A 23053-nucleotide genomic window follows, 5' to 3' on the forward strand; every position below is an offset into this window, starting at 1 on the left:
CTTTCATTTGCACCACTAATATTTTGAGTAAATCTCTTGTGTGAGGGACAGAGAATCCAGAGCGTCTTTCCTGTGCCGAGGTTTTAGTTGGTGTAAGGAAGATGTTACAAGACCAGTGAACATAAACTCAAAGCCTGAGGAGCCGTAAAGGACAAGCAAACAGCCCCAGATCCACTGTTTTACATTTCAGTCTTTACATGCTCTAAGTCCTTTATTTAAAAGAGTTGGTTGGCTTTTGTCTTTGGCGAAGTCATAAGACCACAGCAGCAGGAAGGGAAGGGAGGGAGAGGCGGAGACCAGAGAGAGACTGTAAAAAAAGAAAAGCTAGAGCTTTGTTGTATTTGCAGTGTCTGTGTCAATTGAAGAGACGCTTACTCTATGACAACCGGAGAAGGTAAGGATTGGAATGGAATGGCGGCTTTAATGTGAAGGATGAATAAAAGAAGTGCTAGGCACTAGCAGCCTTAATCCTCCAGCTGCTGTTCTGCCAAGGGAGTGCCATGTTTATCTGTGTTTTCGTGTTTACAGATGATAACGCTTCTGAGATATGAATATTTCTAAGATCTGAATATTATTTTGATTCACCTGTCTCTTTAGCTGCATTTTTGAAAGGATTTTTGAATGGAATGGCAGTGATTGCATTGATGTTTCATTCATGTAAGAATAAAACCTCTCTCTCAGATTGTCATGTATTCAGATATGCATAAACTAGACTTATTACTTTTATCGAACACTCAAGACATCTCGCTCCAAAATTAGTTTAATTTTATGTGTTTCTGCAGTCTGTTTACAACTTGTCTCTTTGGTTTTGCTGCATTGCATTCACTAGATATAAATGCATTACAGATGTGAATTTGCTCATTTTGACTAAAGTGTTTTAGTAGTGACTTTGTTTTTGTTTTGTTTTTATTTATTGGCCTGTGCATCAGATGGATTTTTATGGCTGTTGCCTTGTGTATCTCTTGTTTTTTAACCGTCTCACAGCAGGAGTTTTGCATTTTTACCTACAACATTAGGTTGTGGTTAACATTATTTTCCCCTGCTTTTTTGTGATAAAGCCAATGGAGAGGAAGTTATTATGTTATGTTAATTAAGACTTTTTTTGTCATTGCAGTGACATTTACTGATGATTTATGCACAATATAAGACCAGGAAGTTGTATAAAAGATTTCATGTTTACTTTAAATAAAGTTATCTGCAGATTGTTTGGAAGTAGAATCCACCATAACACACCCTTGGGTTATTTTAATACCAACTGACAGCATGTTTCCTTTCCCCTCTGAATACATAGTGGTGCAACAGATCGAGGACTTGTGTTCTGTTCAGAACACAATGCTTCATCTGTTCATCTTCAGCAAAAGTGCCCTACTCTAACCTTTTGTTGTCAACATAGTGCTGCCTGCACCTGTGAGAACAGGTTATGAGTTGCACGTGTCTTGTGGTAGTGCTGTCTAGGACACACTGTGTTTATATCAGGACACACTGGAGGAAGTGTTGAGAAAGGTAAACCAGTATATCTTCTTTAAAGGCCCACTGAAGTGCCTTGGAACACACAGTTTTATTCAATGTGTTGACGTGATTTCCACTGAAATAGGAAGACAGAGTGTGACATATCGAACATTTCCTCTCCTTTTTTGAAATGGCCAATAGCGTTTTGCTTATATCACAGCTCGGCCAGAACCATTGAGCTCGGTAAAGCTTTAGGGTCCTATTTTACCGATCTAAACGCAAAGTGTAAAGCGCACGGCGCAGGTTCACTCAGGGCGTGTCCAAATCCACTATTTTAACGACGGAAAAACGGTCCGTGCGCCAGGTCGCATTTTTTAAATGGGTTGTCCCTATTCTCTTAATGAGTAATGGGCGTAACGTTCAATAAACCAATCAGAGTGTCATCTCCCATTCCCTTTAAGAGCGAGATGCGCTCGCGCCATAGAGGATTGCTATTTACATGGCGGAATTTGTTGGCGGAAAAGCTGAACGCTTTTCAAGCGAAGAAACCGATCTGCTCGTGCGCGAGCAAGCAGGAATCCACCAAAGCTTCCTGAGGTGAAGAAGGCGTGGGATGAATTAGCAGTGATTGTGTCCGTTATAGGCTGAATTGAAAATAGGTAGCCTAATTCTAATACACGCAATGACTATTCATCATTACATTTTTATATTTATGTAGCCTACACAATAATATTCTTTTACACTGTAATCCTTTTGTTTTTAATATTTGGCATGTTTGTGTGATGCGCATCCCTGTGTGTAATAAGCAAAGTCGACGCGCACTGTGGACACGCCCAGAGGCGCAGTTTCTACCAACGTGCTCTAACAAAAAAATATTGCGCCATTGACTTTAGACTTTAGACCAGGTTTGAGTTGGTCTATGGCGCAGTCTATTTTCAGCTCCTTAAAATAGCAATGCGCCTGAACACACCTCTTTTTTAGACCAGCACGCCCATGGGCGCACTAACTGGCGCAAATGCATTTATTAATTTAAGGACGTGGCACTGAACGGGAAAATGCGAACGGCGCCGGACGCAAACTAGCAAACACGCTTGCGTCGCATTGCGCCAGGTGTATTATAGGGCCCTTAGTGTCCTTCTAATCTCTAAACCGTTTATCCCCCTAATCTCCTTCATATTGCTATAAAATATAGCATTCTGTGAAGAATTCAGATGCGTCTGATACGTTTTGTGTTCTACGCCGACTCGCGCATATCATCCTCTCTGTGCTATCATGTCTCTGGACCGGAGCAGACTGTATGCACACTGCAGAGGGTTGCGTGACGATAACCTGAAACCAGACTTCATTCGTGTCAATGGAAAGCATATTTACACTGTCTTAATAATTCCCTATCCCCTGGTGCCATTCACCATTTAGAAAAGAGTAAATGTGTGAACAAGTGACAGATTTTAGCTGCAGCTTTAGCGTCTATTTATAATGTGGGGGACAGGACGTTTTAGATTCTAGAGAGCATTTGATTGGTCAGAAAATCTGATGAGAAGCTGAAGTGCAGGGTGATGTCATCAAAACTGTTGATCCATATTGGCGGAAGTGACGAAAATGTAATTTTTGAATGCTTATAACTTCTAAATGCAAATGTTGTCATTGTTTTTGAGCACACTAGCTTATAGATAATCTTAAGGCTAACATATCCATACTAAAAACTTTAAAAGACTTTAAATACATTACATAGTTGATATTGGGCCCAGCAGCAGAGTTTGAGGGTGAGATTAATGGATCAGGGCATTTGTGTGTGTGTCTGTGAGTTCATGTCCTACAACACTGTTATGTAAACATGTCGCTTGGGTTCTGAGCTTTTTGTGCTGACATGCTCAAAGTAACTCTGGCATGTTATGCTATGTCATCGTCTATGTCTAATCAGCAGCTAAAGAAAGTTGTCACTTGGCACAGTGGCAGGTACTCTGGCTGTGAAGTACAACACAATTTTTTGACAGGCATTTTCACAGGTCTATAAGCATCCCATGTTCGTGTGGTAAACAAATGGCATTGTTTCAGGATTAAAACATAGTTTGTCTTCAGTCGCATGTGAAAAATTGATTTAGGAGCTTGCTCTTTGTTCAAAGTTGGCAGGTCATGCAGAACAGATTATATCCTCCTTTCCTTTTCCAGCTGAAATGAAAAATTTCTCAAACTCAAAACTTCAGTAACAGGGAGATTAAGGCCTGTTTCAGGGGTTTGTCCTCTTGAAAGGACATTGTGACATTTTGATGAAATATTACAAGCTCAAAAAAATCTTTAAAAATGAACTGCATGCATGGGTGAATCGTTCACAATAAGATCAATAAGTACATAGACCATTTATTGTTGTTAAGGATTGACTAGTTCTTTCTTATTATTTCATTTGACATGTAGCCACATTGACCTTCAAGTGCCTTCCACAATCTTCAGGAAGTATAAAAGAGGAAAAAAGTCAAATTCTGATTAGCCCTTTTTACTTCAAAGGAAATGTTCCTATTCAGTTGAATATGAGCACACTGTTACATTGATTTGCACGGCAATTTTATGATGCACCATTTCATTTTCTAGGCCAATTAAGCGAGTTACGGAGCATGTTGTTGAGTCACTATCAGCCTGCTTCTGATGGATCTCAAATCAAAGCAAATTGTTGTCATTGAGTGAAATGAAACATCAAGCTAGCTGCTTGAGCTACAGCTAAAACTGATATGTTGATATCAAAGTGAATGATGCCTTTGTTCCGTTTTTGACTGTCAATAGCTATCTGCCCACATGCTATGTTATGAAAGATGCCTTTGTGGGCATATCGCCATTGTCTTCGGGTGTTTTATGCACATGTTCTGTTGTCCCTAAAACCCACCAATGATATTGGGCCGTATTTTTCAGCAGTCAGCATACCTCTCAGTAGACATTCCAACGGGTTTATTTAGAGCAGACTGCAACTGCCTTCCTCTGCCTACAGTGGCTCTCTCTAAAAGACATTTCTTAGCTAAATACTGAAAGAAAGAAAAAAACAGCCTCCAACCTGCTTATTTCCTTTGACACGTTGCACTCTTATATATTGATCAAATGGTTGAATTTAAAACAAACGGATACGGCTGTCAACGTTAACACATGCAATTAATTCAAAATCCTTAATGTTAAAATAATTAAACACTAGGGGTGTAACGATACCCTCATATCACGTTTTGATACATATCACGATACGATATTATTGTGATACTCCAAGACATATGGTAAAAGAATAAAAAAAGAAAATATGTATGTTGATTAAAATGCTAAATTTGGTATTATATTGGGAGTGGAAATTATTAGGCTTGGACTTGGTGCTGGTAACCCAATGTACAGGACAATGAAACCAGAACAAAAATATATCATGATTCTAACTCTGAAACAGATTTATTTTAGACGAATATGCTTGCACTCTGTCACTGACTAGATATATTTACAATAATGTAGGCCACTTTTTACTGGTAACCAGTGATGGGAATAACGGCGTTATAAATAACGCGCGTTACTAACGCAGTTACTTTTTTCAGTAACGAGTAATCAAACGAATTACTTTTTCTCCCGTTACAACGCCTTTAGCGTTACTGACAAAAAAAATGCCGCGTTACTATAATTGAGCTCACTGAAGCGGTTTTCATCCGTGTAAGCTCTCTCTCAACCATAGGACCTGCAAAGTTTTTTTTCTCTGGTGTGTGCTGTGGTTAGTCATACACAAATATAATTTTAAACTGATAATAATGTATGATGCGCTGTGTGTGTCTGTCAGAGCATGCGCGCGAAGCGCGAGCTCAAACCAGAATACCCTTTTTGATGCTTGATCGAAAATATGGGAAATGAGTTTTTTTTTCTAGTCGACTAGTAGTTGTTCATTTAAGCTATTAGTTGACTAATCACATTTATATTAATTTAATTTCTTAAATACTGGAGAGAATAAACCATAATAAGGAGCATTTACATAATATAGGCTATATAGCACTCAAGGGCACGCATAGCCTAATGCCATAAAGAACCGGCAAAAGTAATGATTATGAGTGTGAAAAAAACAGCAAGGAGACATTTTAATTGTTTATTAATAAACTAATGTTTTCTGAATCAGTGTCGGCTGCAAAGATGAAGTTGACATTGCTGATTCTCATTGCTGATCATCTATACATATGGACGTGCCTAGAGAGATAATGCACATTTCATTCGGGTTAGGCTACATAATCAGAGTAGCCTCTTTCTTTTCATTTTTAATTATTTTCATTAAAGTAGATATTTCAAGCATTCTATAGATATAATTCTCATGTCTGCGAGGCAAGCAGCCTCTGAGTTTCGGTTCATTTAGCCTATAAGATGCGCTCCAGATCACGCGCCAGTGATCGCGCCCGCGCCTCCATGTCATGATTTTATTGTCTGCTATATTTGCTTGTTATATATTAAATCCAAGCAATTGGTTGATGAAACATTGATTAAAATTAAGATACAATTTTTACAAAAGAAATTCACTTTAAAGAGAGGCTTTCTATAAAACAAAACTTAATTAAGTGTTTAAAATCATGTCTGACCCACTCCATGTCTCCCGATATATTTGCGCATCTTATGATGCATCTTACTCACGCTGTTCACTTTTCATAATCGAATAAATGGATTTAAAACATAACATAGGACTATTTAAACATAAATATGAAACTACGTTCTTTAATGGCTACCAACACAGTACAGAGAAATTTCATGTCGTGAGCAAGAGCGGATCATGAGTCAGGAGTCGCATCAAGAATAATTTATTCTTAGACTTATATGTAATATTGGGGGCATTCAATTTATTTGGCATATTTTTATTTTTATTTTTTATTTATTATTTATTTTATTTTTTTAAGTAACACAATAGTTACTTTCCCTGGTAATTAGTTACTTTTATAATGATGTAAGTCAGTTACTAACTCCGTTACTATTTGTGAGAAGTAACTAGTAACTATAACTAATTACTTTTTTAAAGTAACGTGCCCAACACTGCTGGTAACATAAGATATTTGGCATTATCAGGACCCACAAATATTCCCCCATTGCATTATTATACATATACAACATTATGTATAGTAGTTTAATGTAGTACTGACACTAAAACTCTGTAAACTTAAATTTTTTCCTCATTTTGGGTGAACTATGCACAACACATATTGTCACTATGCACGAATTACTGAAGCACGTTAAATTGCATCCTTAACGTAATTTACGTCACACAATTAGATGATCTTAGGAGTTTATCAAACTGAGCATCTACAATGGCGCAAGCACCTGTAACCCTGGTAGGCGGAATGTTCTGTTCTAAACCTTTAGCCTGATTTGTCTTTTCTGTTTTTGATCAGATCATTTTAAGCCGCTAAACTCTGGGAGAGTTTTCAGTCCAATGATCCAGCGATTTTTATTCAAACAATCAGTCCAAAACCGTGCTAATGTAAGGAAAACCAGGTTGATTACATCAGAGATGGTAGACTCACCTTGCGTTTTAGGTGAATTATTCGTTCCAGTGTGTGTTTTATTTTAAAACACAAGCTGTTTCATATTCTGTCATTGTTTCTGAAGTGCGCGAGCTCACACATATTGCGCTATGTAAAATATAGACTGAACAGAATGTCAAAACATCCCACCACTGTATGGCCAGATGATACACAATCTACGTTTCTCGGCTGGATAAAGCAAACCAGTAAGAACGCACAAGTCCATTATATTGATGCGCAAACATGTGGTCCTGTACGGTATGACAACTTGACTTGTCTAAAATGTAAACAAGTTATTTGCTGTTTTGCGCTGTACACATACTGTACACTAAATTCTGAAAGTTTTTTTCCTAAATGTTTTTTTTTTTTTTTTTTTTTTTTTTAATGGGGTGCTGTTTTGCATAAATTTGATGGATAACATTATATCATTTGGTTATTTGGTGACCTTTTGGAGTCTCCAAAGTGTCCTTATTTTGGAAAGACACCCAAATTTACCTTGAATAAAGCTTGCAAAAAATACAGTTTTGTGAGAATCACCCTTCAATCTGATGGTTTACTTTACTAGATATAGAAATTGATGACAAAATGAACATTAGCAACATTAGCATAAGCAAGATAAATGGTGTATGCTTAATTTCATAAGTGTGCAATTAATCGTGATTAAAAAATTTTAATCTGTTGACAGCCCTAATTTTAAATCGTCAAAATATTTTGACAGCGATATTATTTCTTGGCTTAGTAAAGAGAACATTTTGGCTTGAGAGTAAAATATCCATCTTTAGTAGAATTATCATGGTACTAGCATATAAAAGAGGATTTTGTACCATAGTCATAGTGTCTCCTCTGCCATCATCAGCATAAAAACTGAGGTCATCCTGTGAAGACACTTCGTAATTTATTAAGACAGCTGTCACCATGTACTAGGAATGGTCATATATGGATTTATTATAGACAGTGCATGTTTTCTTAGTTTGGCAATTAATTATCTAATGTGTAAACATCTTGTACCTAATGCATTTATTGCAGTAATGCTCTGAACTGTGTGTGACTAGAATATGTATTCAACAAAATACACAATTTAATATTTTGGAGTGTTGTCAGCGTGTTATGCTGCTGATTACCACATATATGGTTTATAATTGTTACTCAGTTTTTAAAAATGAATGGAAAAATGCATTTTTGAAGTTTCTCCACCTAGAAAAATAGCCCATCCACAAAATATTACTTTAAATAATATTAAATATTATTTCCATTATAAGTGCATTACTGTAAATTCATTCTCTTTTTTTACGAACTAAGGGATTAGTCGAAATTGTCTCAACAGCTCAGATGCAGTTGATAGTTTAAAATGGAAAATTCTGGGCTATTTTCAATTTGAGCACTGACAGTTTTATCACTCTTTTGTCTTTGAAGCTTTCTACTGAAGTATTAGTACAGTCACAGTGCAACACATTGATTTACATGTGAACTAATTGTAATACAGAGATTAAACATAATACCACCAGTATACCATATTGTAGGTGATGTTTTGCGTATCTCGTCTTTCCATTGTTCTGTGTTTGGGGATTTTATTTATGTCTAGAGACTAGTGTCTGCTTGGAACAAAAATATCAATTGAAATTGTTCTTCCTTTGCTCTGACTGCATTGATTTGATTTGAATGGTTTGTTTGCAGTGTGCTCTGCAGGCTTGTCAGGATTATTACATAATTGCCTCTTCATGATTATTTGATTTTAATCTTTGTGCACACTCCCCAATCACATATTGCCATTCAAATATATGAACACTAGAAACGGTATGAAATGTACATTTTTCTTTAAAAATATGTTCTAATATTCTATACAAACAACAAAAATAAAGTGAATTGGGTTCAAACAACAGCATAAATTGAAAATAGGGTTATTTGTTTTTATGTAATTTACAATATATTTTTTTCATTCTAATCGGTGCATTAATTATTCTTCTAGCATTTCATTGTTGTTAATAGTTCAATGTGAATAAATGACTTCATAATGATTGCGTGTAAGCTGAACCAATTTATTCACAATTATATCTATGACATTTAATCGTCAAATAAAAATTGCAGGACAGTACTAGTGCAAGAATCAGGCAGCAGAATAGATTCATCCTGTTGCTCCTTCCTGTTCAGAAAGATTGGTGTGCCACCCCTTCCTCTCAGACTGCTGGAATGTGTTAATGTCCGCTCATTTTTGACTTTGGCTTACGTCCAGAGTCTCTTACAGTAGATCAATCTATGAATTTTTCTCATAAATGTGTTCTGAACTATAACCTGGTTTAGACATCACTCCAGAATGATTGCTGCCATGTTTGAACAGTAAAAAAGATATCTGACTTGGACTTACAGTATGAAGAAAAGCCTTGGTCTTCATTTCACATTTTTGATCTGAAGACGGGGAATTATTATAATCAAAATACGCAGATTGGCATGATGTTATGATCATGAATGTGACAAATTAGTGGTAAGTGGTGATGAAACAGTGACCCAGGGAGATATTGGTAAAAAGTAAATGTGAGACTTCCCTTGTGTTCTCTTGTCAGGAAGAGAGCGTTTCCTGTGGTGTTCTTTGTGTGCTCTTCCAGATAAGATTAATCAGCTTGTCATTTGTGTTACCATCTGATACATTTGTGTGAATGAGTGAGCCCTAAGAAACACATCCGACTAGTTATTCAGACAACCCATAATGAGTCGATTTCAAGAACATACTTTTGCAACTCCATCGTCATTGGTTTTCTGCAGTTTCAGAGCAGATTGATGATGACCTGTCTTCTTGATTGAGAGTATAGCAGTGAAAATATTTGATGAAACATTGATCAATTTGCTTGTGTTCCCTACAGATAAGAACTTTGATGACGAAGATTCTGTGGATGGGGGCAGGTCCTCCTCCTCTTCCTCTTCTAAGGGCTTCTCCAGCAGCAGGAGAGGGGGCAGCATGGGCTCAATGAGACGACCCAGTTCTGCCTCTGGATCCAGGGCTGCAGGTAAGACAACACTACAGCTCAGCCCAGGTTACATCTGAGCAACTGAAGTCAGATCACTCATCAGAATAAGCACTGTAGATATCCATAAATACTTTGCTTAAACATGTTGAACATGGAGAAATGTATTTGTTCTCAGAAAGATTACCTTTTGAAAAAAAACTTGTGGTTTACCAGAATGAGAGCAGGAGATAAATAGGGACTCTGTTGGCTGGACAAGAGGCAAAATTGCAGATTTCAACATTATGTAATAGTCTTTGATGAATTAAACTCAGATTTTCATCTGACGTGCATGATGGTTTTCAAGTAGTGTATATATATATATATATATATATATGTGTATATATATATATATATATATATATATATGTGTATATATATATATATATATATATATATATATATATGTATATGTATATGTATAGTGCTGTCATATTGAATCTCCAAAATAATGTAGAAAAAACATAAAGATGGTATTTTAAATATTAAGATTGTTTATTTTGAATAAATTATTACTTTTATTCAGAAAGGATGCATTCAATTTATCAAAAGTGACACGTATAATGTTACAAAATAATATGGTTTCAAATAAATCTGTTATTTTGAACTTTTTATTAATTTAAATCACAGCTTCCAGAATGCCTAGAATGATTTCTGAAGGATCATGTGACACTGAAGACTGGTGTATTGGCTGCTGAAAATTTAGCTATCCCAACGCAGGAATAAATTACATTTTAAAATATATTTTAAAATAGTTATATTAATATAACTATAACAGTTTGTAATAATATTTTGCAGTATTACTGTTTTTACTGTGATTTTAATTTGATTGAATTACTTTAATTCAGAATCAAATTGTGAATGTAGATTAGAATTGTGAAATTTCACCAGTATTGGCATTGACTGCTGAATCTTTTTTCAAGTATAATTTTGTGATTGCGATTCCCTAGGGAAGGACAGTGTCAGCGCGGGAGCTGTGGATGAAGAGGATTTTGTCAAAGCTTTTGAAGATGTACCTGCAGTGCAAGTAATGCATCTTAAATTGTCATTATCATGCAATTTATCATGAATTTAAACATTCAGACAAGACATAAATCTGTTGTTCGTTTTCAGATATATTCCAGTAAGGATTTGGAGGACTCCTTGAATAAGATCCGGGAAGTTTTATCAGATGACAAGCAAGACTGGGAGCACCGTGTCACTGCTGTAAGTCGCTGTTTAGTTTCACTGCTTCTTTTGTCCAAAATACATGCACTCCAGCTTGAAGAACTTGTCTTCAGCGTGGCACTGAAGGAGCTTTTATATCATCTATTTAGCTGAAGAAAGTGCGCTCACTTGTTCTGGCTGGTGCGACTGAGCATGAGGGTTTCCTTCAACATCTACGGCTTTTAGAAGGTGCCTTCAAGCTGTCGGCTAAAGATCTTCGGTCCCAAGTGGTTCGAGAGGCCTGTATCACATTAGGGTATGACACTCTTCTCTACCATTTTCTCTTCCAGTCTTTGTAAAAATGTTTATTTAATATAGCTTTCAAGTGTGATATCCGCTACCAAAATCGACTTAAGAATCAGCTAGTAGGGTGCCACCTTTTAGATGTTCATTGATCAAAGACAAACTTCAGCAGTAGGGCAGTTTTTCGCAAATCTTAAAGGCACTTCATCGTACTCCGATACATGTTCTATCATTGGGATACAGCATTAAAAAGTGTTGTTTAAAGGCATAAATGAAGCTGTTTTGCGGGTCTCTGTGATTGAGCATGACTCAGTCCCGGTCTTTAATTATTCTGGGTCGTAATGTGTTTCTAATGAAGTGGAACCAAGCTGACTGGAGTGTGCAGGACAGCTCTTCTGCTAAAGTGCAGCCAAATGATGGATATCTAAACAAGTTCCATGCCTTAATGTCACACACATTTGATTAATTTCCATCTAGACCCGAAGTTAACGTATCCTTATATTTGTGTTTTGTTGATTGGTGGATTTTGCTGTCTCTCAGGCATCTGTCTTCAGTGTTGGGGAATAAATTTGATCATGGGGCTGAAAGCATTATGCCTACGCTGCTCAACTTAGTGCCCAACAGCGCCAAAATTATGGCCACATCTGGAATGGCAGCCATCCGCCTCATCTTGCGAGTGAGTTCTGATAATTTCCTTTTTCACATGTATTTATGTTCACATGTACTTATTTAGCAAGGACATATTAATTTGATCAAAAGTGACTGTCAGGACATTTATAAATTATAAGTTATGTTCTTCTATTTGTCAAAGAATCCTGAAAAAAATATTAAGCAGCTCAAATGTTTTCAACACTGATAATATTAAGAAATGTTTCTTGAGCACCACATCAACATATTAGAATGATTTCTGAAGGATCATGTGACACTGATGACTGGAGTAATGGTTGCTGAAAATTCAGCTTTGTCATCACAGATAAATTACATTGGTAACACTTTACAATACGGTTCATTTGTTAAACATTAGTTAATGGATTAACTAACATGAACTAACAATGAGCAATACATTTGTTACTGTATTTACTAATCTTTGTTAGTGTTAGTTAATGAGAATACAGTTGTTCATTCTTTTGTTCATGTTAGTTCACAGTGCATTAACTAATGTTAACAAGCTTTTAATGTATTAATTAAATGTATTAATTATGTATTAATTAATGTATTAATTTAATGTATTAGTAAATGTTGAAATTAACATTAACAAAGATTAATAAATGCTGTATAAGTGCAGTTCATTATTAGTTCATGTTAACTAATGTAGTTAACTAATGTTAACTAATGAACCGTATTGTAAAGTGTTACCATTACATTTTAAAATATGTTCAAATATTGAACAATTTATTTTAATTATGATAAAATGTTACAATATTACTTTTTAACTGTATGTTTGATTTAAATAAATGCAGCCTTGGTGAGCATTAGAGACTTCTTTCAAAACATTCAAATTTTAGCGACCCCAAACATTTGAAAAGTACTCTATATATTCTATTCTATATTTTATTTCTGTTTAATATTCTAGCACCATGACTTATAGTTGTACTTTTTGACTTTTTCAGCATACACACTTCCCACGCCTTATCCCGATCATCACCAGCAACTGCACTTCTAAATCTGTGGCTGTTCGAAGGTAAACTAGACCTCCCTATGAGATCTATTTGCAACTCTTTTTTTTTTTTTTTCAGAACATAAATTAGAAAGCCTTTGTCTTCCAATAGAAATAATTGTTTATTTTCACCCCATCAGACGCTGTTATGAGTTTTTAGACCTGTTATTGCAAGAATGGCAGACACACACTCTAGAGAGGTGAGTGGAAAATGATTGATGTTGTATTGAGAATGAAGATATTACTTTTTGTGAAGTGCTTTTTGCTCAGGATGTGTATCATATAACTTGGTACAAATTTTTCTTTATTCCTTCTTGCTGCAAAGCTGTCACCCCTCCCTTTCCTGTTTTTGTGACATTTAACTGGTGAAAACATGTTACTTATCAAAGCTTGGCTGAACGAGCAACTGATGATTCTTTTCGCGGGTTGAATTGATGAGCCAGGGATGTGTGGCAACCATGCGTCCCAGCCGTTTCCATGGCAATATACCCAAGAGCTCTTTTATAAGGAGGTCTGGACTCCCTTATCCTCTCTTTCCCACTGTTCCGTCTTTAGAGAACTGGGAAAAAAGGTCTGCCGTCTGGTCCAGAAAGTTTCAAAGGAGACTGAGTGAATTCAGTGTTGGTTCTGCAGACTGTAAGAAACAGTATTAATCATGTTTCCTTACTACCCCAGGCATGTGGCGGTTCTCACTGAGACCATCAAGAAGGGGATCCATGATGCTGACTCCGAGGCCAGATCTGTGGCCAGAAAGTAAGTCTGTTTGCCTTTTTGTTTTATACATTTAGAGTCCTTGGTTAGATATTGCATGTACAGTACTTCATTGAGATATTCATTTATGTTATTTAATAATGCGCTAACTTTTTTAAGTGATAATTTCCATGGTTTTATTTAAGTGGTTGTTCATTTGTTCTATAGGTGTTACTGGGGATTCCATGGTCATTACAGTCGGGAGGCAGAGCACCTGTTTCAGGCGTTGGAGTCGACCTATCAGAAGGCCCTACAGTCCCACCTGAAGAGTTCTGACAGTATAGTGTCTCTCCCGCAGTCCGACCGCTCCTCCTCAAGCTCACAGGAGAGCCTCAAGTGAGACATGCACACACACTTCTTCACGTATTGCCATACATGAATTGACACATCTTGGTATACGCTTTTGACTACATTTACACACACGTGCACACACACACACACACACACACACACACACACACACACACACACATATTGAGTCATGCTTTGTTTTTGTTTTTAATTAATTATTTTGTTCAGCAATGATGCATTATATGTATCAAACATGACATTAAAGACATTCATAATGTTACAAAAGATTTCTGTTTCAAATAAATGCTGTCCTTTTGAACTTTATATTCCTCAGAGAATCTTGAAAAAAATGTATCACAGATTCCACAAAAATATTAAGCTGTTAAACTGTTTTCAAAACTCTTTTAAGTAGATTCATACTGTCTTCTTTAAGATAGGTACTGTATTATAGTTTCTTTTTGATAGACAGGAGCGTTTACCTGCTTGACTAGTTTCGGCTACTTTAAGACACGTCACAGCAACATCAAGTGACTCTTCCGACGAAGGCTACAGGAAGTAGCCGAAACTAGTCAAGCAAGTAAACAAACGCTCCTGTCTATCAAAAAGAAACTATAATACAGTGTTTTCAACACTGATAACATTTAAAAATCTTTCTTTAGCACCAAATCATCTTATTAGAATGATTTCTGAAGGATCATGTGACATTGAAGACTGGAAAAACGATGCTAAAAATTCAGCTTTGTCATAACAGAAATACAGTCAAAAGTTTACATACACTTTGCAGAATCTGTAAAACCTTATTTTAAAGGGGGGGGGGGTCACACAGTTTCTGCCAATCTCATGTTAATCTGGAGTACATATAGAGTAATATTGCATCCTTAATATCTCCAAAAAGTTTTTAGTTTTATCATATTTATAAAAGACAGATATGCTGTACCAAGTCTTTCTGAAAAAGCCGAGTGCCTGGAGGCTTGTCTGCCGTCAGTGCCATGGGCGGAGCTAAAGAATCACGAGCGTGCACAACTAATGAGTAGAGATCGTCCGCAAGCTGTGACATCATTATAAATGAAAAGGGAACAAAAACATTTGTGGTTTACATTTTATGCACTTGCGTGCCAATTGCCAACAAAACACAGACATCTGATGCAGCTTTACTCACCGCCCGCGATCTGCAAATCCAGCGCCGAACTGGGACTTGTTTACACAGTATTCATCACCGAAATCCCGGGAACAAACAAACATACGTGCATTTCAACATCCACTGTTCCCTTGACGCTGGGCTCTTTGGAAAGCTAAAAAAGGTCATCTTTCCCTCACAACCAAAAACACACTCCTTTAGTGACAGGAGCTGCGTCTCATTTCGGAGGCTGTGTCCTCCGGAGGTCGCATTTGAAGGCTGAATACTTCATCAAGGATGTCATATTTAAGAAAAGTAACCTTAATAAAATTGAGTGATATTCATTGTGAGGTGTAAAATATTATAATTTAATTCTTACGTTGCAATCTAATGGTTATTTTTCTTAAATGAGACTGCCTCGATGATGTATGCAGTCTTCAAAGGGTGCAGCCCCTGAATTGGGACACAGCCATTGTTGAAAAATCTCTCGGCTTCCGTATCCCGAACGAAGCACGTTGATGGGCTCATTCTTGCTCTGGGTGATGTGTGTGCGCACGCTTATCAGGGAGAAGTGCCTATACAAGGAATTCCGCCCTTTTATGACGTGATACAGGCCATACTCGAAAAAAATTCGGTGAAACATGTCCACAACTGGAAGCTCTATGTTTGGCACATAAATACTCTGTCATACATCCAACTCGTGTTTTGAAACTTTGGCCAAATAAATGCATAAAATAGACACCCCCTTTAACAAAATAAGAGGGATAATACAAAATGCAACAAAGTCATTATTATAAATTCTGTTTTTTATTTTTTTGGTCTATATGTAAACATCTTTTATGTAAAATATCTATTTCAGTACAGTACTAAATAAAAAATAACACATTTTGTATGATCCCTCTTATTTTGTTAATATAATGATAATTTTTCAGATTCTGCATGGGGAGTGTAAACTTTTTTGCATGACTTTTTTTATTGTATATTTGATTAAATAAATGCAGTGAGCATAGCAGAATTCTATCAAAAACATTAAACAAATCTTACTGACCCCAGTCTTTCGAACGGTGGTCTATAAACATACAGTTCAGTGATTGTAGGCGATAACATTGTCTCTGTGATGTTTGCTCATGCTATCAAAAACTGTGAGTTATGGCTGTCCCTGTTGAAGTTAGTGAAATATTTGCCAGCTGGCTGATAGACCACGTGTACAGATTGATGATTGTACATACTAACATGTTGAGTCTTCTCTGAATATGAAGCAGTGATCTCATCTTCAATATTTGAGTGCAACATCTGTTACATTGTATCCCTGTTGTTCAGAGGCAGTGAGATCATCTTGCATTAGCACCAGTGTGATGAATGACAGCTCTAATAGTCGCAATCTGCTATCAGTTTTTGTACACACAAGCAGAGACACTGCTGTGTACTGGTCACAAAAATGGTCAAAAAGAAGGTGTTACAAGTAAAGTAACGTTGTGATTTTAATGTGATTTATCATTTGTAGATGTTAAAAAGTGTATATAATTATTACAGATAGGGTTGGATGATAAATTGAATATTCACACTCAATTCACACATGCTGACAATATAAAATGAAGCAATGTTTCAGTGTATTCTGAGTATAGATTTAATGCATTCAGTAATGTGTCATTTGACTATTTGCACAATCTCTTTGTCTTACAGCTAGTGAGTTTGAGAGCATTTAGATTTGACAATTTAGACAATGAAATAATTTGGTCTAACAATTTTCACTCAGAAATTGCTTGTAAATTTCACAATATACACATAATTACAAAGAAATGGCAAGTAATACACTGAATTAAACACGAAATTTTGAAATATTAAAATGTACTCCAATACTTTGTTTTATTTACTTGGAAAAATAGTTTTTACAGTGTTGTAGAGTTCAATTAATCTTTGAGTCAGTTCAAACTGTCTCTTTCAATGAATTGATTCAGAACTATGATTATCACTCAGAAATGTTCAAGGAAGTCCTTCAGGAGATTGTTAATGTCTTAAAATGTTTTTGTAAAAATGTAGTATATGTAAATAATATTACTCATGAAATGAAAATTATTCTTCCTTGTGTTCATTTAATAAAAAAAAGTATTGAAAACCTGCCTTGGATATTTTTAACTAGATATTCACTGTGTTGTATTTGAAATTCTCTGTTGCAAAAAATATTGAGAAATATATTAAAAATTGTCAGTAGACTGAAAAATATTGATATTGAAAAATATACTGATTAATTTCATTACTGTTTTTTTACTCTTTTTCTAAGTGTGCTGCTATTGCTAAAATCTTTTTATCTACCTTCCTGCAGTCGACCGCTGTCAGTGAAGAGTGTCATTGGAGGCCCGGTTACAAGAAGTAAGTAAAGCAGCGCTGGTGCTTAGCATGTTTACAAACACGCCATTTTGCCATGTCTGTAACTCTTGCCTAATGTTTTCTCAGGTAAAGTGATCGGCTCTAGGGTGTCCTCAACCCCTGGTGCCCTCCAGCGTTCTCGCAGTGACATAGACGTGAATGCCGCCTCCAGTGCCAAATCTCGCATGTCCACCGCAACCTCCCCATCTCCCTTCAGCTCTGCTGCAGCCTTGCCTCCAGGCTCCTATGCTTCCTTGGGTGAGAGCTTATCACACTCTATCCATCTTTTCTACTCTTTCATCCTTAATTAGGAATTTTAATAAAATAGCCATAAAAGTCAATGGCTTTTATGGCTGCAGCGGCCCATTAATAAAACTGATGGGCACCATAGATGCTATTAAGCTGCTCTGTGATGAGGAACAAATGATGGGTGTGTGCCACGGATATCCTACCATTTATTATCCCTTAAGGTTGTTGTTTTTTTTTTTTTTTTTTAGAAAGTTGTAGAATACTTATTTTAGGAGGGAGAATAAAGATAATTATATAAAATGTATCGGTCTGACTGTAAATTCTGATTGGATGAGCTACTTTCAAAGACAATGTGTTTGAAACTACTTAGATATTACTTGCTAGAATAACAGTATTATTATTATTAATAATAAAATTATTAAAAATAATAAATATTATTATTTATTAACTAGGTATTGTCAATTCATTGAAATACATTTTCCTTTATTATATTGCTCTTGCTGCCATTTTCTAAAAACAACATCTCACACTTTTAAAAACTATAGTTTAAAATCACTTTAACTTACAAACCGTGTCAAAAGTCTTTGTGGTTTATTACTTCAGTTATATTTTGTTTTTCTCAGTATGAGATTTCAGGAGAAGACAGAAGAGAATGTCGGAGCTTTATAACGCATTGGTCCTTAGAGAAATGTTAACTATTTGTCGTGGGAAAATATACTATCATGATTACTTTCACTCTTTATGCGACAACCAGAACTCGCCACCTAACGTTTGACCACCAACGTGTCTATTACTTTGTCTGTATAATCTTCTTTCTGTACCATTTTCTAATCCCATGATTCCGCATAAATGATCAAAGAGATTTTATTTCCTTACCCACAGTCACACTCAGTAGCTCCCGTGTACTTCCATGCAAGGCCCGTTTCTGAGCAGATCCCTGTCTTCCATGCTTCCATGGGCTTAACTGACTCTAATCTCTGCCTCTTATGCCTCTCCTCTCCTCCACCCTGCACTCCCCTGCTTTTGTTTTTGTGTTTTTGCCCCAAAGACGGTGCACCTGGTAAAATAGATGGTAAGATGTATGTGTATATGTGTGTGCGTGTGTGAATGTCTACCTTCTGTACTGTCCGAGGGATTCGAGCAGTGTTCTTTTGGCGATTAACAGCTGTAGACCTCACAATGTGACTATTCTAGTGGTCTGCATGACCTGTTTGCATGATATATCCCCTTCCCTCCTCTTGACAGTAGTTCAACGAAATGAAAATGGTCACTTGTACTTCATATTATCTGTAATGTGTCATTTGTACTAGAATGCCTTGGGGAAAAAATGCTCAAATTCAGGAACCATGTATGCAGATGGTGGTATTGGTCTAGTTTATGGTTTATGCTTACAAAAATGGCATACAAAATGCCCGTTTTGCAAAGTTTAGTGGACTTTGCATCATAAAATTTGAACGGTTGTGTATGATTTGATAGATACATCTGTTCAAAAGCCAGTAGTATTATGTGTTGCATTTATTTGAACATCAGTCTTCTCAGTACAGCATGTCATGTAGTTCCTTTCAGTCAGTATATTTTCATCAGGGAAATCTCTTTGTTTGTCCTTTAGTATCCCTGTCCTTTTATTGTTGTCATTTAAAACCTTTCATTCTGTCTCTAAATCTCTCCCTTCCTTTCAAGAATTTTGTATCACTTCGTCTCACGCTTTTTTTTTTTTTTTTTTTTTACCTACAGGTCGTGTGCGGACGCGAAGGCAGAGCTCAGGGAGTGCAGTCAGCACCAGTAGCACTGTGACAGACAGCCGTGGTCGAAGCAGAGCTAAAGTGGTGTCTCAGTCCCAGCGTAAGTGTCTATGTAGGGCCTTGATCCCATCCTTCACCTGTTACACCCATCAAAAGATTTTAGTATGGTATGATTTATAATCTACCATGGTTTTGCTTTGTTTTACTACTAAAACATTTACTGTTATATTGTGTATATATGTTGCAATATTAATGTTTGTTAATGAAATTAACAAACATTTTACATGGCTATCTGAAATACTTTATTCTGATTGGAATGTCTGCTGTCATGACATTCTGCTCTCAATAATTTTAATATAATGACCATTAAACTGTATTTGACAACCCAAACAACCAATTTTTTGTATATAAATGGATATGATTTCATGAGATTCACCTTCCTAGGATCACTAGAGGTTGAACCTTCAACCTTTATGTTAGCAACTCAGATGCTTAACCATTGGTCTGCCACCATTATCATCTTCCTTTTCTTCTCTTTTGACTTTGTTTTAATGTTTTCACAACCCAGTTTGGCATCCTGCTGAACATGGAGTCCACAATTATCATTGAAGCCACTCTTTGGCATTAAATGTGTAGATTTAATTTGGTAGAGCACGAATAAACGACATCTTGCCTGATGCATGCTGGGTAACCATGCGTCACATCAAGCGTCTATTGTAACTGGCTACTTTTCACCTGTCCGTTGCCTTGCTTCCATACACAAGGATCCAGATCAGCTAACCCCACTAGTGGTAAGCCCCCCCTCCTCAGAATAAAGCTGCTTTAATACCCTCAAGATGAACCCTGCATGAGTCACACATCCACCATCATGCTGCATGTCCTGCTGTAGCTTTATCTTACTTTTCTTTCTGTTCAAATAGAGGTCAGACATTATGATAGTTGGGTATTTGTTCTTGCTTTGATGTCTGTCTGTATATGTTTGCAAGGTGTGTGTTGCTCATAGTATGTCACGTTATCATGCCTGTGGAGATTACTATGTTTTCCCTGCAGTTTGAATAGACCTTGGATCCAAGCTCTCTGTGTTTGTCTGCATTTCATCAGAGTTGAGCTCTCGTCTTCATATATTTGCATACACATTTCAGTTTTCTTTGTGGTGATTTTGTTCACCTAAACTTTTACTTGTCAAACAGGCCATGTGAGTAAAGGAAGGCTTATAGTCATCATTGAAAGAAAAAAAATGCTCAGTTTAGTTTTCACAACATTGTTGGGGAAATACTATACATTATATATCTATACATTTTTGTATTGTGCTTTTTTATAGTATTTCCTTAGTTTACAAATTCTCAAAGAATTAATCTGATCATGAATGCCTTGAATTTTGATTATCAAAATCAATAGAACATTGCGGGGTGAATTTAAACACTAAATGCGATGAAACAGCAGATGGATTTTTAAAAAAAAAAGCATGTTAATATATACTGCCGTTCAAAAATTTGCGGCCGGCAAGATTTTATATTGTTGTTTTTTTTTTTTTTTTAAGAAATTGTTTATTCTCTGCAAGACTGTTTATTTGATCAATTTATTTAATACAGTTAAAACAGTAATACTGAATTATTGAATATTATTACAAATTAAAAAAGTTTTCTATTTGAATATTTTTAATGTAATTTATTCCTGTGATGACAAATCTGAATTTTCAGCAGCCATTACTCCAGTCTTCAGTGTCACATGATCCTTCAGTAATCCTTTGTAAATATTTTTTTTGAGGATTCTTTGATTAATTAAAAAAAATTATTTGAAATATTTTGTATCACTATAAAAATCTTTATTTTCAATTGTGATAAACATAATCCTTCCTTGCTAAATTAGTAGTTTCTTTAAAAAAAAAAATCTTTTTTACATTTTCTTGCAATCATGGTAACATTAATTCATTAAATAATGAAGAACAACATTATAAACAGCACATATTCATTTGCACAGTTTAGTGAAGCACACTTTGTATATTAAAGAGATGATTCAGTGTCTTATAAAAAAGGTGCCTTGTTTCATTTATTTCATTTTTAATAATGTAAATTCAGTGCTAAGCAGAGGGGAGCCATGGGCATTTGGTAGATAATTATTCACCATGTTACTTACTACAGTCCTGGCCTCATTTTCCCTTGCAGCCGGCAGCCGATCCAGCTCTCCAGGGAAGCTCTTGGGACACGCATATGGCAGAATTCCTAGAGCCACTGCCCCAACAACACCCTCAGACAAGTACTCCAGGGTCCCACGAAGCCAGGGGTGCAGCCGTGAAACCAGCCCCAGCAGACTGGGCCTAGGTAGGGGCAACACATTTTCATATCTCACAATTTAACACTAAGGATGCCCACAGGTGCAGACACGTCATCGGCGTATATAAAACAACTTGATTTTGGGACTCAAGTGGAACTGGTTCCTTGAGGAATCCCTTAAGAATATGCGTTACAACATGGAGATTATTTTTTGCTATGTTAATTTGGAAAAGGTAGGACCTTGTGGTAATGATGGATGGTATGATTTTTCAGAGCTTTACTTGAGACAGAAAGAAGACTTTGACTTTAATCATTGTTCACTGCAAATCACATTAGATTTGACCAGTGCTCTAGTTCGGTGTGTGAATGAAGCTCAGCATTCATTTAATTGGCTGATGCAAGTGTTTATGCCCAAACTGACTCAGTGGCTAATCATTGCTGCTTTTTTTAGGTTATTTATTTACCTGTTGATAAATGATGACAGGGCTGACTAATGGCTTCCATTCCTCATCAGCTTTTCTGGCTGTGTTTTGAGGTCATTGTGTTTGTCATCTTTTTATGAGAAATGTTTCTGCGTGTCCTGCCTTTTTAAAGATCTGACCAAAATGTCTAACCATTTATTTAAGCTCATTAAATTTAACAGTAAGTCATTTGTCTATAAAACAAAAAGTCCATTCGTATATATGAAACTGAGAATATTTACATTTTTTTTGAATGCCTCAAAAGTTTATAAGAATGCTTTTAAGCTAAATGCAGTCTTTTTGTATGTATGTTTTATATAAAGGTGCACCAAGCAATTACACCTATAAATGAATAGTACTTTATTTATACATGTTAAGATGAATATCCCAATCATATCTGTGGCCATAAAAAGCTTCTTGAAGTGGTATTCACACTGACAAAGATTAGCAGTCACAAAGTGAAAAAAAGTTATTTGATTTCAGTGACAGATGATTTGAGGTGACCATTATCAATATATTTAGTCACATGACAATGTGAAAGTTGACAGAAGTTTAACTTGAAGCAAAAGAATAGTGAGTCAATCAGAATAAAGACATCACAGCACACTCATCGCCTGGCAGAAACTGTAGCCGAGTGAACATAAGATAGTGGGATATATATATATATATATACACACACACATACATGCAGGGACATCATTTTTCAAAAGTGATGCTTGGAAACCAGTGTCAGAATTTGTCAGTGTTG

At 36.1% G+C, this 23053-nt stretch overlaps 1 protein-coding gene across 28 annotated transcripts in view; it reads left to right on the forward strand.

Annotated features, from left to right (window-relative positions):
• The window catches only part of clasp1a (cytoplasmic linker associated protein 1a), an 80963-nt gene that overhangs the window by 33679 nt on the left and 24231 nt on the right, over positions 1-23053 (forward strand). For 27 of the 28 annotated variants that reach the window (XM_067409608.1, XM_067409609.1, XM_067409613.1 and 24 more), the window contains exons 9-21: positions 9809-9952; positions 10900-10976; positions 11063-11155; positions 11266-11411; positions 11939-12074; positions 13009-13079; positions 13196-13255; positions 13731-13808; positions 13974-14141; positions 17537-17583; positions 17668-17838; positions 19564-19671; positions 21737-21892. In XM_067409608.1, the coding sequence (XP_067265709.1) occupies positions 9809-9952; positions 10900-10976; positions 11063-11155; positions 11266-11411; positions 11939-12074; positions 13009-13079; positions 13196-13255; positions 13731-13808; positions 13974-14141; positions 17537-17583; positions 17668-17838; positions 19564-19671; positions 21737-21892 (1455 nt within the window). Of the gene's footprint in view, positions 1-81; positions 395-9808; positions 9953-10899; positions 10977-11062; positions 11156-11265; positions 11412-11938; positions 12075-13008; positions 13080-13195; positions 13256-13730; positions 13809-13973; positions 14142-17536; positions 17584-17667; positions 17839-19563; positions 19672-21736; positions 21893-23053 lie in introns of those variants that run through there. The other variant, XM_067409631.1, reaches the window with a different exon arrangement.

Source organism: Chanodichthys erythropterus, chromosome 14, assembly GCF_024489055.1.
Source record: "Chanodichthys erythropterus isolate Z2021 chromosome 14, ASM2448905v1, whole genome shotgun sequence".
Taxonomy (NCBI): domain Eukaryota; kingdom Metazoa; phylum Chordata; class Actinopteri; order Cypriniformes; family Xenocyprididae; genus Chanodichthys; species Chanodichthys erythropterus.